This window comes from Grampus griseus, assembly GCF_964374135.1.
Source record: "Grampus griseus genome assembly, chromosome: 10".
NCBI lineage: Eukaryota > Metazoa > Chordata > Mammalia > Artiodactyla > Delphinidae > Grampus > Grampus griseus.
Window position 1 is genome coordinate 52,753,290 of NC_139004.1, and position 17,857 is coordinate 52,771,146.

The 17,857-nt window shown below is 45.9% G+C and overlaps 2 protein-coding genes across 3 annotated transcripts in view; both read right to left on the bottom strand.

The window, feature by feature from the left end:
- Positions 1 to 13,143, bottom strand: part of GLB1 (galactosidase beta 1) — a 90,021-nt gene extending 76,878 nt beyond the window's left edge. For both annotated transcript variants that reach the window (XM_082664719.1, XM_082664718.1), the window contains exon 1: positions 13,009 to 13,143. In XM_082664719.1, coding sequence (XP_082520845.1) covers positions 13,009 to 13,080 — 72 coding nt within the window. In that variant the 5' untranslated portion in view covers positions 13,081 to 13,143. The remainder of the gene's footprint in view (positions 1 to 13,008) is intronic.
- TMPPE (transmembrane protein with metallophosphoesterase domain) lies at positions 9,167 to 10,510 on the bottom strand (the record flags this gene model as incomplete). Its single annotated transcript, XM_082664720.1, has 1 exon — positions 9,167 to 10,510. The coding sequence occupies one exon, from the start codon at positions 10,508 to 10,510 to the stop codon at positions 9,167 to 9,169; it is 1,344 nt and encodes a 447-aa protein (XP_082520846.1).
- Positions 13,144 to 17,857: the final 4,714 nt, after the last annotated feature.

Here is a 17,857-nt window from a genome sequence, read left to right on the forward strand (position 1 = left end):
CCTGCAATCAGGAAATCTCTGTACCGTCCACTCAATTTTGCTATGAACCTAAAACTGCTCTAAAAACTAATGTAACTTAAAATTTTTTCTCTTTCTAAAAAAATATTTATTTCCCAGCAATAGCCACAGAAACAGCTAAGAAATGACACTAGCCAGTAGCACTTAGCTCCTCTAGCACTTAAATTATGGTCTCTAAATATTTCCCACAAAAAGGAACCAGGGCTCCTTAAGAAATCACTTAATCCAAGTCTGGGGAAGAATATATACAAAATAAGCCTAAAACAATCAACAACTATTAGGGCCACACAAAATGACATAGAAGCCAATTTGAAGGAGCTCCAACTGGCTGAAAATGGGACATTTTGAGCATTAAAAGATTTATCATTTCGTTAGATTGAAACATGTCAGAGATGCAAAAATAGCCAAATTCATAATACTCCCTCCCACCTAAAAGAAAAGCTTATTGGTCATCCCTGAAGTCTGCTGGGGTATCAACTAATTATTCTGAAAACTAATGAATAAAGAGGAAGAATCCAGCATCCGTCTTGCCTTTGGTACAGACTTTTTCAGAATAACCAAACAATTGATGAAGAGAATTCTTTGTAGAACCACAGCTAGTAAATGCAGAAGAAATGAGATTAAAAATCATCGTTTTGGGGGCTGAAGGCAGAATTACACTTCTTTTTCTTTTTTTTTTTTTGGCCGCACCATGCGGCTTGTGGGATCTTAGCTCCCTGACCAGGGATTGAACCCAGGCCCTTGGCAGCAAGAGTGCAGAGTCTTAACCACTAGACCACCAGTGAATTCCCAGGATTATACTTCTAAGCTCCACAAAAACTCCTTCAAAATTCAGAACTGAGGTAAAAGAAGTTTCCATTGTCTCTTGAATAGATAAAAGCCAACTAAATACTCCCAGAAGGTCTATTTAGTACTCTGGCCTACTAAATTCTGTATTAAATGTAACAAACTTAAAAAAAAAATCACCATTTTACAATCCCTACTGGACTAATGACTTTAGGCAACAATCATCAATGACTGCTGAAACATTAGATGAAAAGATGATGTGGAACCTTCTAGTGGAGGAGCCAAGCTGACAACACCTGGTCAATCTCAGCATCACTGAAAGCAATGAAGTCTTCCTACCAAAAAAGGAGAAAAGTTGAACGTGAATCTGTCTAGCTTCTAGCTCTAACTTTAATAGATGTCCACCTCTACCAGTTTACAGAAAATATGAAGGATAGTACATGTCAAACACCACCACACATCCAAAATGTAGGAAATACCAAGATATAATATCCAGATAACCTGAACAAATAAATGGCACAAAATAAGAAGAGAGGGTATCGTATAGACTTAGAGAGACTTAAGAAATATATCACATACAATATATGGACCTTGTTTTTAGATCCTGATTCAAACAAAAGAACTGTAAAGTGACACAATTCCTCAAGAAGTCAAAGAAAAAAACTAAAGCTAGCAGAAGGGAGGAAATAATGAAAATTAGAGCAGGGATTAAGTGAAATAAGAGAATAGAAAAAAAAAATCAATGAAAGTAGGAGTTCTTTTTTTTTTTTTTTTTTTTTGCGGTAATGCGGGCCTCTCACTGTTGTGGCCTCTCCCTTTGCGGACGGAGCACAGGCTCCGGACGCGCAGGCTCAGCAGTCATGGCTCACGGGCCCAGCCGCTCCGCGGCATGTGGGATCTTCCTGGACCGGGGCATGAACCCGTGTCCCCTGCATCGGCAGGCGGACTCTCAACCACTGCGCCACCATGGAATCCCAAGAGTTCATTTTTTGAAAAGATCAACAAAACTGATAAATCTTTAGCTAGATTAACTAAGAAAAAAAGAAAGAAGCCTCAAAATCAGAAAAGAAAGAGAAGATACTACAACTGATGGCACACACACACACAAAAAGGATTATGAGACTACTATGAACAATTGTATACCTATAAATTGCGAAACCTAAAGAAAGATAAATGTCTAGAAACATACAACCTACCAAGACCGAATCATGAAAAAATAGAAAATTGCACAAACCAATAACTAGTAAGAAGATAGAATCAGTCATTGAAAATCTCAAAGAAAAACAAAGGATCAGATGGCTTCAGCTAGAGAATTCTACCAAACATTTAAAGAAGAATTAACACCAATCCTCCTGAAACTCTTCCAAAAAATTAAAAAGGAGGGAACACTTGTAAGCTCATCCTATGAGAACAACATAACCCTAACACCAACGCCAGACAGGACATAACAAAAAAAGAAAACTGCAAGCCAATATCAATATTCCTGATTAATATTGATGCAGAAATCCTCAACAAATATCAGCAAACTAAATTCAACAACTTTTTTTTTGGCCACGCTACATGGCTTGTGGGATCTTAGTTCCCTGACAAGGGATGGAACCCGCCCCCTTGGCAGTAAAAGCACCGAGTCCTAACCACTAGAGCACCAGGGAATTCCCTCAAGAGCTCTTTAAGAGGATTATACATCATGACCAAGTGAGATTCAGAATGCAAGAATGATTCAACATATGAAAATCAATCAATGGAACGCACATTAACAGAATGAAGGACAAAACCATGATCATTTCAATTGAGGCAGAAATTTATTTGGTAAGATTCCACAACTTTTTACGATAAAACACTTAACAAACTATGAATTGAAGAAAATTACCTCAACACAATGAAGGCCGTATACGAAAACCAATAGTTAACATCATACTCGATGTGAAAGATTGCAAGCTTTTCTTCCATGATCAGGAACAAGGCAAGGATGCTCGCTCTCACCACTTCTACTCAACATACTGTTGGGAGTCCTAGCCAGAGCAACAAGCAAGAAAAAGAAACAAAAGACGTTCAATTTGAAAGGAAGAAGTAAAATTATCTCTATTCACAGACATGATCTTATATGTAGAACACCCTGAAGATTTCACACATACACACACACGCAAAATTGTTAGAACTAATAAATGAATTCAACAAAGTTGCAGGATACAAAATCAACATACAAAAATCAGTTGCACTTCTATACACTGACAATGAACAATCCAAAAAGGGAATTAAGCAATTCCAATTATAATAGCATCAAAGAGAATAAAATACTTGGGAATAAACCTAACCGAGGAGGTGAAAGACTCATACACTGAAAACTACAAAACACTGCTGAGATTTTAAAAGACACAGATAAATGGAAAGACATCCCATGTTAATGGATCGAAATATTAGTATTGTTAAGATGTCCATATTACCCAATGTGATCTATAGAGTCAATGTAATCTCTATCAGAAACCCAACAGCATTCTTTGCAGAAATAGAAAAATTCATCCTAAAATTCATACAGAATTTCAAGGAACCCCCAATAGCTAAAACAATTTTGGAAAAGAAGAACAAAGTTGGGAGACTCACACTTCCTGATTTCAAAACTACTGTAATAAAAAACAATGAGTTACTGATATAAAGACAGACAAATACACCAATAGAATAGAATAGAGGGGCCTGAAAATAAACTGTCACACAAATGTTCACATGGTCATCAGTAAGGGTGCCAAGACCACTCAATGGGGAAAGGACAGTCTCTTAAACAAAAAGTGTTGGGAAAACTGGATATCCACATGCAGAAGAATGAAGTTGGATCCTTAATTTACACCATATACAAAAATAACTCAAAATGGATCAAAGACCGAAACATAAAACCCAAAATTTAAAACTCCTTGAAGAAAACATAGGGGGAAAGCTTTATGATACTGGGCTTGGTTGGCAGTGACTGCTTGGTTATGACACCAAAAGCACTGGCAACAAAAGCAAAAATAGACAAATGGAACATCAAACTTAACTTTTTCGCATCAAGGGATACAATCAATACAGTGAAAAGTCAATCTATGGAATGGGAGATAATAATTGCAAATCATATATCTGATAAGCGGTTAATATCCAGAATAATAAAGACCTACAACTCAACAACAAAAAAATCAAATATGATTTTAAAATGGGCAAAAGACCTGAATAGACATTCTTCCAAAGATGGTATACAAATAGCCAACAAGCCTATGAAAAGATGCTCAACATTACCAATCATCAGAGAAATGCAAATCAACACCACAATAAGTTATCATCTCATACCACTATCAAAAACAAACAAACAGGGACTTCCCTGGTGGCGCAGTGGTTAAGAATCTGCCTGCCAACGCAGGGGACATGGGTTCAAGCCCCAGTCTGGGAAGATCCCACATGCCGCGAAGCAACTAAGCCCATGTGCCACAACTACTGAGCCTGTGCTATAGAGCCTGGAAACCACAACTACTGAGCCCGCGTGCCACAACTACTGAAGCCTGAGCGCCTAGAGCCCATGCTCCGCAACAAGAGAAGCCCCACTCGCCGCAAGTAGAGAAAGCCCGCGCACAGCAACAAAGACCCAATGCAGCCAAAAATAAATTTAAAAAAAAGAAAAAGAATCTGCCTGTCAATACAGGGGACACGGGTTCGATCCCCAGTCCAGGAAGATCCCACATGCCACGGAGCAACTAAGCCTGTGCACCAGAACTACTGAGCCTGTGCTCTACAGCCCGTGAGCCACAACTACTGAGCTGCGTGCCTAGAGCCCATGCTCGCAACAAGAGAAGCCACTGCAATGAGAAGCCTGTGCACCACAACGAAGAGTAGCCACCGCTCGCCACAACAAGAGAAAGCCCGCGCAGAGCAGCGACCCAGTGTAGCCATAAATAAATAAATAAATAAATAAATAAATTTATTAAAACAAACAAAAAAATGGAAGATAAGATTTGGTGAGGATATAGAGAAACTGGAACACTTGTGTACTGCTGATGGGATTATAAAGTGGTCCAACTGCTATGGGAAACAGTATAGAGTTTCCTCAAAAAATGAAAAATAGAACTACTATATGATCCAGCAATCCCACTTCTGGGTATATATCCAAAAGAATAGAAAGCAGGGTCTCAAAGAGATATTTGCACACCCATGTTCACAGTAGCACTATTCACAACAGGCAAGAGGTGAAAGCAACCCAAATGTCCACTGATGAATGAACAAACTGTGGTATATACATGCAATGGAATATTATTCGTCCTTAAAAAGGAAGTCTTGTCACACGCTACAGTGGGGATGAACACTGAGGACATTATGCTAAGTGAAATAATCCAGCCACAAAAGACAAATAATATATAATTCCACTTATATGAAGTACCCAGAGTAGTCAGATTCATAGAAACAGAATGTAAAGTAGTGGTTACCAGTGGAAAACCTAACTTCTAGCCCCAAGTCTCCTAACTAGGTATAAGATGATATTAAAGAATTACTGTGAATTTCATCAGCTATAACAGCATTATGGATATGCTTTTTTAAAAAGGATTCATACTAAAGCATTTGGGGGTGAAATTATATTTTCTAAGATTTGCCTTAATATACTCCTGACAAAAAAGAAAGAGTGAAGGGCTGCGGTAGATGAGAAGGAACAGTACAATAGTCACAAATGTTGAAGCTGGGTGATGGGGATTCTGTTGCTGCTCTCCCTAGTTTGTGAATACTTCCAAGTTTTCACAATAAAAAGCTTTTAAAAAGAACAAACAAGGGGAAAAAAGGATGGTCGGACGGATGGATGTTTGGAATGAATGGCAGTAGGATTAATGTATTGAGGTTTTATAACAATAGTATCCCAGGGCTTCCCTGGTGGTGCAGTGGTTGAGAATCTGCCTGCCAATGCAGGGGACACGGGTTTGAGTCCTGGTCTGGGAAGATCCCACATGCTGCGGAGCAACTAGGCCCGTGAGCCACAACTACCGAGCCTGCGCTCCGCAACAAGAGAGGCCGCGATAGTGAGAGGCCTGTGCACCGCAATGAAGAGTGGCCCCCGCTTGCCGCAACTAGAGAAAGCCCTCACACAGAAACGAAGACCCAACACAGCCAAAAATAAATAAATAAAAATTTTTTTAAAAATGTATATATAGTATCCCAGTATACAGGCTATAGTTAATTTTTTTTTTTTTTTGTGCTACGTGGGCCTCTCACTGTTGTGGCCTCTCTCGTTGCGGAGCACAGGCTCCGGACACGCAGGCTCAGCGGCCATGGCTCACGGGCCCAGCCGCTCCGCGGCATGTGGGATCTTCCCGGACCAGGGCACGAACCTGTGTCCCCCGCATCGGCAGGTGGACTCTCAACCACTGCGCCATCAGGGATGCCCTATAGTTAATTTTTAGAAAGCTTTATGTTTCATTTTAACTTGCATTTAACAGATTTTTAAAAAGAAACTAGAATGAAATTGAAAGCATTTTCAAGCTTCAAGTAAATGTTTCTCACCACCTCCCCCGGCAATAAATAAACAAATCAAAGAAGGTAAATGAGTGAAGAACAGGGAACAGAGGTACCAAGGGGGCCGTGGAGAGCAGCCCACCAGGACCATATCTGGACACAATTGGAGAAATTTGTGCTGGGAAAACTTCCACCACGTCATGGGACACAAACCAAGTGTGAGAAGGTGCTGCTGACTATTCCTTGGGCACAGAAGATGGACCTGTCTTGTTTCTGTTAAGAGAGGAATCAGTCAAGCAAGGACTTCAGAGCAGGGATGACAGACAGGTGCTCAAGACTGAAAAATGCTGGCACTCAGGGAAAGAGAAGAGACAAGAAGGTGCAAGATGAAAAGCAGGACTGATGGAAGTGAATTCCATCCAGCTCAGGGCACTGATGAGAAAGATCCCAAATCAAGAAACCAGTGAAATAATACTTGGTAGAGCAGGAGACACACAAGGTGGAAGACAAATGGCAGAACTAGTGTAGACTGGGGGTGATCCCAACTGGGGTCAGGGCACGAGAATGTGAGAGGGTCTGGAAGAGTTCCTGAGATGGCGAGGTTGAGTGATGCCACCAAGAACGCAGTCAGGAAACTTGAGCTGAGCTGGGCGCTGCCCTTGGCAAAGCACTTCCCCCTCCTATAACCCCACCACCCGCAAAATGTGTTAAAAGAAAGCCTCTCCAGGGTCCTTTCCTTGGTTCTGGATAAGTTTTTCTCCAAACTTATTCCTGGCTGTAAGGATGATTAAACACGAGGGGGTAAATAATAAGGAAACCACTGAAATCTCAACTCAGATACATTTTAAACTCGACTGGAAGACCCGCTGTCAATACTTTGGTTGTCTGGAAACAAGAAAGGTGGTCTCCAGGAGCCCCCAGGGTTCCGCTAACCAAGAGGACAAGGGGGAAAATGGAGAGACTTGCCCTGGCCAGGCTGAGTGTGCACAGGGAGACAATAACACAGGCAAGAGACAGAGGAAAGCAACCCCAGCAGTTGCTGCTGTGACAAATCACTGGGCCCCAGCAGCAGGCGGCATGGGACCCACTCCTGTTTCCCAGGACTGGCTGCTCCATAAATTCTCTGTGCACCTGTGACCAACACAGCCCCTTTGCAGGCCCCATGGGATGTTTAAAAATCAGCAACATCAACTGCTTCCTTGTGACTGAGCTACAAGCAACTTCTGCGCCATGTCTTAATACCCTCCCTGCAAAACAATCTTGAGGTAGATACGATAATTATCCCCATTTCAGGGTGAGGGAAACCGAGGCTCAGTGAGGTCATTTGCCCGATGCTGCCTGACAAGAAAGCAGGAGGGTGAGCCCCTCCAGTCAGAGTTCCCTGTCGCACAAAGATTCTCAGTGAGGCCTTGTCTATCAGGCCTTATTGCTACCCCAGGGTCAAAGGGTATCCTACCTCTGGCACAGAGGCCGGCCAGCGAGGCTGGGGCTGCTCCAGACACGGTAACCCCTGCCTCTTTTTCTGAGGGTCCAGCTTAGGGATGGCTGTCTGGTTCTGTGGCCAGAGCGCTAGGACAGCTCTGATGGGGTCAGGCTGGTGGGGGGGAAGGGGGCAGTGAGCCACCAGCAGGAAGGACAGCCCAGCATCCCAGAGCCAGGGGTCCCACGAAGGGAAGGCCTTGGGGCCCGCAGGAGCTCAGTGCCCTGCCACTCCCCATGCAAGCCTCAACCTCCCTACCGGTAGAGAGCGAACCTCCGTTTCTGACCCAAACCTGGGGTGGGGGGTGTGCACTCCAGTTTCCTGACTGTCCCTCCAGTGTAACAGCCATCCTACACTGAAACTGGCCGACCCCCCTTCCAGGTCCTGCTCACGTAGTTACCATGAACTGAAATCGGCCTCAAGCAGACCACTTCGAAAGGGCATCAGGTTATAGGCCCTTGCTTGTTCTCGTTACAATGTTACTTGTGTTTGAACCCTATCCTCACCTGTAAGGGTACAGCTACTTACCATCAGGCAGTGGGAAGAACACTGGTCTTGGGAGGCAGAAAACCGGGCTTCCAGCCAGAATCTCCCATAACCCTTGTGCTGCTGCCAGTGCTCTACCTCCCTTTGCCTCGGTTCCCTCATCTCTCAGTTGGGGAAAGTCGCCTGTCCCTAATCACCTCATCCAGGTGTTGTATAAAAGGAGCCAAGTTTGGCAAACACCCTCTGAATTCCTAGGCAGCAGCACTCTGACCTTCATTCATGGACCAGTGTTCCCATCCTTCTGCCCCACCCCCAACCCCAAAGGCCCAGGAGCACAGCCAATGAGACAGCATCACTCAAGGCCCGGAACAGGATGAGCCTATATTCCAGCCGACTTGGCTGATGCTCTCAGTAAAGGTGACTCTGATAGAACCAAGGGGGAAAAGAAAAGCTTCTTCTCCAGCAGCCAGAGGGGCCTCCATCTCGCCAGTTCTCCCAGATTACCTAGCCACACTGCCCCTTCCCCAGAAAGCTCTGGATCAATGATTTTGAAAACTGCTTAAGTCCTAAAGAGGCTTTTAAAATACGAAGAGTCCCCTCCCTACTCCACTTTCCACAGGCATCCCCTTCAAGCAACCCCCTGATTCAGTTCATCCCCATGAGTTCTGCAGAGGAGGAGGGCTTACTCCACATCATCTGGAAAATAGATGCCTGTTCCTACACATGTGACTTTAGTGGCCTCACAAATGCACAGAAAGAAGCAGATGGCCACCTACAGAGTTAACAGGCAGCCCCACCACTGATCACGGTGCAAGCCAGTCTTGTGACAAGCGTGTGCTGGCAGGAGAGACTGGAGGGGATAAAGCAGGCAGCCTGGTCTGCAGAGGGTCGGGGATGGAGGGCAAGGGCAATGAGGAGGCGCACGGGGCAGGGGTGGGTTCAGGGAACCCGCTGCAGGACGAGCTCTGTAATCTCCGCCCTGCTGCCCAGTCGCATGGGTATCCCATAGTAGGCCGTGCCTGGGCTCACATAAACAAATGTAGTCTGGGCCACTTGGTACAGACCAGCAAAGAAGGGGTTCAGGAGATAGGCTGCCACATTCAAGGGAAAGATCTGCCCAGCGTGAGTGTGCCCAGAAAGGATCAAGTTGATATCTGGCCGAGCCTGGAGAGCTCTCTTGGCAGCCAGGGGCTGATGAGCTAGCAAGATGGTGGTGTGGTCCGGGCTGCAGCCCCCCAGAGCCTTCTTGAGATCCATGCCGTGGCCAGAGTAGTGCAGGATGTCTGCTTCGATGTCGTCCACCCCGGCCAAGCAGATCCAGTCATCATCCTCACCCCCGCCAGGCTGGGCCCGGGTGGCAGAAATCTTCACGTTCTGATTGTGAAGGGGCGTGACGTTCAGGGATTCCAGCAGCGCAAACCAGTTGCTGACATCTGATGTGTAGTACTCGTGATTCCCCGTGACGAAGTAGGTGCCGAGGCGTGAGCGAAGCTGGCCCAGAGGAGCGACGGCTGTCCGGAGGACAGAGGCTTCGGCATCACACAGGTCACCCACAATCACTGTGACATCCGGTTCCAGCGTGTTCACCATCTTCACGAACATCTCCATCTTGGTCCTGCCCACCGTGGGGCCCAAGTGGATGTCGGAGAGCAGCGCGATCTTGAGGTTGTCCATGGAGGCGGGCAGCCAATGGATGGGCACCTCCACAGTTTTCACAGCCGGGGGCTGGGCAGCGTTCAGCAGCCCTACCACACTGAGCACGGCGGACACCAGCACCGCCAGCGCTGGCCTGAGTGCCAGCTTCCTTGTCTTGTCAAGGCTGCCCACCACCCTGCCGGCACGCAAGGCCAGGAGCTGGTAGGCCTGCTCCATGCCACTGAGGGTACAGAGGAAGCAGACCATGATGATGTATGCCCCAAGGCAGGAGTAGGCCGTCAGGGAAAAGAGATAGGGCTCCTCGGCCACTAGAAAGATCATGGTGAAGAAACTGGAATGGGCCAGGGCCAGGAAGGCCACAACGGCCAACTTCCAAAGCTGGAAACAGGCCGACTCTGCAGCAGGGGAGTGGCTGAGGTTGCTGACGGTGCTTCGCCAGATGTAGAGGGAACCGAGGAGCATGAGCGAGTTGGCAAACAGGGCGAGCTGCAGGCGGAACAGCCACCGCCAGGCCCTGAGCTCGAGGCTCTCCGCCAGGTAGGAGCGGGAGATGACCATGGACACGAAGACAGTGCCGGCTGCCAGGGCGGCCTTTGCGCCCAGGGACAGCTGCCTGAAGATCGCCATCACCTCTGCTCCTAAGAGGGTCCCCTGCCAGTTCTGTGCAGGCGGGCTCTGGAAGGTGAGCTCCTTAGATAGGACAGTGGCCAAGGACAGGTTTCCAGGTCAGCTCCGCCTGCAACCAGGAACCGGCGTCAGCTTTGTGGGATATGAGAGCTTCCTTGTCCCCAGTCAAAACCTGAAGGCCACTTACACCTGCCCAACCCATCCTGAATCCAAGCCACTCAAATACCAGTCAGTTGCTACATTTTATTATTGAAATACAAACACGCTGGATTATAACAGGATGGGCAGTTTCATTTTCTTACCGTTTTCTGTATGTTTCAGGTATTTCCATAATGCGTGTGAACTTTTATAATAACAAAAACATTATTCTAAACCAGCGGTTCTCAAAGTGTGGTCCAGGGAGACCCTTTCGGGGGGTCCATTAAGTCAAAACTATTTTCAAAAACAGTACTAAGGGGCTTCCCTGGTGGCGCAGTGGTTGGGAGTCTGCCTGCCGATGCAGGGGACGCGGGTTCGAGCCCCGGTCTGGGAGGATCCCACATGCCGCGGAGCGGCTGGGCCCGTGAGCCATGGCCGCTGAGCCTGAGCGTCCGGAGCCTGTGCTCCGCAGCGGGAGAGGCCACGGCAGTGAGAGGCCCGGGTACCGCAAAAAAACCCAAAACAAAACAGGACTAAGCCATAACCATTCTCTCATGAGTGTACAGTGAAGTTTTCCAGAGGCTACATGACATGTGATATAGCGAGAATGAATGCAGAAGTAGCTATGAGAATCCAACTATCATCTATTAAGACAGACATGAAAGAGATTTGCAAAAATGTACAATGTCACTCTTCGCCCTACAATTTGGGAAGAAATTATTATTTTTCAAGAAATATATAAAGTTTATTAACATATAACGATTTTACGATTTCTTAAGTAAGTTAATAAATACTTTTAAATGTTCGGTTTTAACTTCTAGGACAGTTAATGTTTGAGAACCGCTGTTGTAAATAAATGTAAGAAGGAAATCATGGAAAGCTAGTTGGCTGGTATCTTTTCCAGCTCTAGGCCCAGGAGGGACACCTAGACACCTAACATAAGGATTCCTGGGGTGAAGACGGCCTCCTGGCAGTCACAGGGCAGCCCCTGTGAATGATGCTGCACAAGGATAATGAGCGACCACGACATGGCAGGCTGCCCTGTCCCCCAGCTCCTCCTCCATAAATCCTTATCCCTCCCGTCTCACAACCGTCCTAGACATCGGTTAAGATCTGCCATCTCCCCATCTTTCTCTGCCACTGAATCCTTGAACTGTTCTCTTGTGGCTCTCATGGCTGGCTAGTTCCCACTCCAGGGCTCCCAGACAAAAAACTGGGGCAGGGGAAGCACAGACCCAGGTAGACAAAGGTTAGCAAATAGTCATTTGAGGTGACCTTTTCCCAAGAAGAATCCAAAATGAAAATATTTTCAGCAGGTGTTTTCCAAATAAGATTCTCAACCTCGGTTTAAGATAGATAAATTAAAATAAAAAAATATATATATATATATTTTTTTCCCCTGCCCTACGTACTTTACTGAAAGCCTTTTATCAAAGGTGTAATTTGCAAGTCAAAGTTCACCATTTTCCACTTATAAAACAAGTCCCAGACTCAGCCCACCCGAACTCTGGAGAAACCAAAGTTGGTTCCCTGAACGTGCAGAGAGACAGGCGCCCGTTTAAATCCCCCGGTCCCTCTCCCCTCAGAGCCACCCCACCTTTCCAAGGCCGTGATGCTGACCTTCCCAGGAGCGATTCGGAGTTCCCTCGGCCCCTGCCTTAGCTCTGCCGGGTGGACTGAGGCTGTAGTTCTCCCGCAATCGTGCACGCCCCGCACCGCCCAGCACCTCGTCCCGCCAGACCTCCCTCCAGCAACGCTGGCGGCTACCTGCAGCCTGCCTCTTGCCCACCGCCAAACCCTAAAGGTTTGGAAAATCCAAGCCTTAAAAAGTAGGCGGCGGGAAGGGCCGAGAAGGGCACGAGATGTCCGAAAAGAGACCACCTCGAAGGTAATTAATCCAATGTTCCCATTGCGGGGGCCTCTCTTGACCCCATTTTTCTCCTTCCGGAGCGCTCCGCAGAGCGCTGGCAAGGAAGGCCGCGCCAAGCAGACAGAGCCCAAGGCGCCCTCCAAGAACGCGCGCTACTTGGAATCCCCCTGCCGGAAACCCGCAAAGCTGGAAAGCACCTCATCTCAGCCCCTCATTGCACCAATAAGGAAGTAGGTCCCAGCGAAAAGAGGCGGCAGGGGCGGAACACACGAGCGACAGAGCTACCGGTAAGGAAGCTCGCCCCGCCCGGCCGGCCCTCTGCCGGCTCAGCCCACTGCCTGAGCTCCCCCCGTTGCCTTGCGGGCCCGGGCGCGCCTTGGGGTCCCAGGACCTCCGCCCTTTGGGACCCCAGGTGGCCGCAGCACCAGCCCGGTCCCCCGCCAGCCTGTCCCCTATCCATCATTCCTGCGCGGGGGTCCTGTGGACTTACGTGCAAGCCACGCGCAGAGCCCAGCAGCAGCGGCACCAGCAGCAGGGAGAGGATGCGAACGACCCCCGGCATATCCACCCTCCGGCCTCCTGGCTCCACTGTCAGCGCCCGGGCAGCCGCCGGGTGTCACTTGACTGAGGACCCGCGGCCTGGCACCGCCCCGCGCCGGCTCCGCCCCGCGCCCCGCCCAGCGGCCGCCGAGCCAGGAACCCAGGGAGGCGGGAGCCTGGGGCCAAGCGCTGCCGCGTGACAGCAGGATGGCGTTATTTGGCACTGACTGGCAGGGCTCCGCCGGAGGGAGGGGCCTTTTGCAAAGGCCCTCAGGAGGCCTGGCTGTCAACAGCTTGATAACGCGCCTCGGGGTTGGACTTTAACAGGGGTCTTCTTGCTCCCTGGCTCCCTTGACAGGACAGAAGAGGGAAGTTGAGGCCAGATAAACCTAAGTGGACTAGATGGACTCTCAGCCCTGCCCACGGGGCTGTCCGGAAGACTAAACCAGGGGCCTGCAAAGTGTGGTTCCCTAGACCAATCCTGTATCTGGTACGTGTTAGAAATGGAAATAGCAGGTCCTGGCCCAAGAAATTCTAGGGGTGGGATCCAGAAACCTGTATTTTTACAAACCCTCCAGGTAGTTCCGATGCACGCTAAAGTTTGAGAACCACTGTTCCAGGTTATTGATACATTTAGAAGTGTGTTTCAACTGTGGCGAAATCTTTCCGAATGCCAACCCTCAAAGCACCAGGGGCTGCGGAATTTTTATTTCATCGTTGGGTTTTGAGAGACAAGAGTAGCAACACCTCCCATCTTTCAGTTTTGCCCTTGAGCCCCTCAACATCCCTGCGATACCGCAGATCTATCAACTGGGCATAAAATACAAGTTTTATCCAAGTTTTCCACTCGTGAAAACGAAGTCTCTACTGTTTGAGTTAACGTGTCCAGGACCGCTGGTTAACCACTAGATATGAGTCTGAAGTTGTCTTTCCTACCTAGTTCCCCGAACTCTCTGAAAATCCCCCCTTTCTCAGAGGAAGGAGCCTTTAGGGAAATCGATTTCAAATATATGTATTTTTCCAGCTTTATTGAGTTATAATTAACATTCCACAAAATTCACTCATTTTAAATATTTTTGACTTTTATATTGTTAACTTAGTTTTGAAAAATAAAAATGTAGGGTTAGGGGGTTCCCTGGTGGTCCAGTGGTTAGGACTCGGCGCTTTCACTGCGGTGGCCTGGGTTTGATCCCTGGTGGGGGAACTAAGGTCCCACAAGTCTCAGGGCGCAGCCAAAAACAAAACAAAAAAACAAATTACGGTTAAATTATGCGGTCTATTGACAGACTCCTAGACTAAACTTTAATTAGGCTCCTCTGACTAGAGACTCTTTTAAGCTCTTCTAGACCTGGACCTCGGCCTTCTGTGCCTGTCCTGTCCTTGCCTGCCCTGCATTGTGCAGTCTTAGCAAAGAATCCTGCTAAGTCAGTTTAGGAACAATCCCCCAATTCTTGTTATCTGATCAAGGTCCTCATCCCCACCCCACCTCCCTTTGACATCTAAGTCCTTGACCTCCCCTTAGCAAGAATCCCTTGAGATCTCCTCTTACAATTTTTCACCAACAAGCCCTTCTCTCTGCTGGCTGTAAATCCCCAGCTATCTTTGCTGTACTTAGAATTGAGACCCATCCCTCCCCACCTATGGCAGTAGAGTTGACCCTTATTACAAAAAAGTCTTGAAGGAAATCTTCCTTACCATTTTATCAAGTGTCAGAATAATTCTTTTCTTTAACACTATTTTTTACAACTTGTGCATCTTTTTAAAACTTAGTCTGGTTTTTAACACTGTGAGCGATGATTATAAAAGTCAAGAATAGTGGTTACTTGTGGGGGTGAGGGCTTGAGATTGGGAGGGGCCCCATGGAAGGGCAACAAAGTTTTGTTTCTTGAACTAGAGGGTGGTTACAAGGGTATTCGCCATTTAGTCCTTTTTTTGTTTTGTGTTGCTTTCTGGGTTTTTTTTGGCCTTGCCGTGCAGCCTGCAGGATCTTAGTTCCCCGACCAGGGATCAAACCGGAGGCCCCTGCACTGGTAGCACGGAGTCTTAACCACTGGACAGCCAGGGAAGTCCCTCATTGCCTGACTTTAGAGCCCGAATTATTTTTTATTTTTATTTTTTAATTGAACTATAGTTGATTTATAATGTTGTGTTAGTTTCCGGTGTACAGCAAAATATATTCTTTTTCATACTCTTTTCCACTATAGTTTATTAGAGCCTGAGTTACTTTTGCAAGGCCATGCTTCTGTGCCTACTTTACTTATAGTTCCTGTCCAAGTGTGCATATAGAGTGTGTGCTGGTGTGTAAACCTCCTGCTCCAGGTTGTGGGGAATATGAAGTGATCTTGAGAAGGCTATCACCCCATAGGGAATCATTTTCAGTAGAAAGATGTCCACATACACAACTATATATGGGGCATGCTCTGATATAGACCAGTGCTACTCTAAGTGTGGTCCGAGGACCAGTGACATAAGGTAAGTACAGAAATTCAGAGTAGGTATTTGGAAACTTACAGCAATTTGAGAAAGCTTGTCTGTTGCATCTAATAATAAAAAAATTAGATGTGAATTTTATGTCTATTTTTATTTCTTTTTTCTAGTAATTTATTGTTATAGATTTGTACAACCAGATCAGTCCTTGAAGGATGGGAAAGAGCACTGATAATCACAGAAGCAAAAGTGATCCTTCACCAAAGGTAGCTTGAGAAGCACAGAGGCCTCATCAGTAGCCTAAGAACAATGAAGGGAAGAGACATATGCGACCCAATAACAGGTAAAAACTTTGTTTTTCTATCCTAACAGGGCTTTGCACAAGTTAGGATAAATTGGGAGATTGGGATTGACATATGCACACTACTATATATAAAATAGATAACTAATAAGGACCTACTGTATAGCACAGGGAGCTCTACTCAATACTGTTATTACCTATATGGGAATAGAATCTAAAAAAAGAGTGGATATATGTGTATGTATAACTGATTCACTTTGCTGTACAGCAGAAACTAACAGAACATTGTACATCAACTATACTCGAACAAAAATTAAAAATAAATAAATAAAGTTTTAGAACAAGAATCAATCTCCCTTTGAATGACCTGTTTTCCATTGTGGTCCTACAGAGCTTTCCTCAGGTTCCAGTGTCAGTTCTTTTCTTTTCTTTCTTTTTTTTATTTTTCTGGCCTGCACCGCTTGGCATGTGGGATCTTAGTTCCCTGACCACGGAACGAACCTGAGCCTTCTGCCCTGGAAGCTCAGAGTCTTAACCACTGGACCGCCAGGTAAGTCCCCCAGTGTCAGTTATGATCTGTATTTCAGTGTAAAAATTTAGCTAACTTTACATTTCTAATATTTTTAAAGTTCTATTAAAATGATTGTAATTTGCAATAGGTTTTAGGAATACTAAATGATAGATGTTAAAAGCAAGGAAAAAACAAGGCCTCCACTAAAAAGAAATGACAAGTAAATGCAGTGCATGATCCCAGATTGGATCGTGAACCAGGAAAAAAAGTTGCTACAAGAGACATTATTGGGACAATTAACAAAAGTTGAATATAGACTATGGATTAGAAAATAATATTGTATCAAGATTAAATTTTCTAATTTTGATAACAATACAGTGGTTATGTTCTTAGGAAATACACTCTGGGACTTCCCTGGTGGTGCAATGGTTAAGAATCTGCCTGCCAATGCAGGGGACACGAGTTCGATCCCTGGTCCAGGAAGATCCCACATGTCGCAGAGCAACTAAGCCCGTGCACCACAACTACTGAAGCCTGCGTGCCTAGAACCTGTGCTCCGCAACAAGAGAAGCCACTGCAATGAGAAGCCTGTGCACCACAACGAAGAGTAGCCCCTGCTCACTGCAACTAGAGAAAGACCACGTGCAGCAACTAAGACCCAACACAGCCAAAAATAAAAATAAATAAATAAATAAATAAATAAAATTGTTAAAAAAAATCACACACACACAAAAAGGTAATACACTCTGAAACATTTAGGGGTAAAGGGGTATAATGTCTGCAACTTCCTCCCCAATGATCATATGTATATGTTTATATATATAATTATACATTATACATAATATACATATTATTACATGTACGTGATTATGGAGCAAATAAGGGCAAATAAGGCAAAATGTTAACAATTGATGAATTAGGTAAAGGACATATAGCAATTCTTATATGAAAATAAAAAGTTATTTAAAAATAAATAATAAAGCCTACTGCCAACAGATGTGGACAATTCTGATGTGCAGCAATTCCTCATGCTTCTCACGAGTCTTTGAGTTTTCTGTTACAATAAGTCCCAAGACCTGTATCCTGGGGTTAAATTGTGCAACCAACTGATGGATATGGTTATGAAACAATAAAAATATAAAATTGTGAAATCATTGGCAACAGTTTCCCCACAATCCCAATAAAAGTTAGCAGCTGTGTCCCAGGACTGGCCCATCGCTCTTGATAGTCATGAGCACTAGGATGCCCTTGTCACCATGTCCTCGAACTCCCTTTCAGGAGTCTGAGATCTAAAAACAAATGCCCCAAGTGAGGCCGGCCTTAGTGGGGGGGAAAAATGACTTTGTTTTAAACACTCTCTCTCCTATCTTCTTTTGCCTTCACTATCTGGCAAAAGCATCTGCTTCCCTAGGGTCTCCCAGCTGCTTCTTTGCAGTGTTGTTTTTTTCCCCTTCGTGTTTGATCTAGGCCTGTTGTTTCTTCTTTGTCTGGGCCCCCGGATTTAGCCCTCTCTGTCTTTATATCCACAGCTGCAGCCGTGGTTCATGTCTCTGAACGATC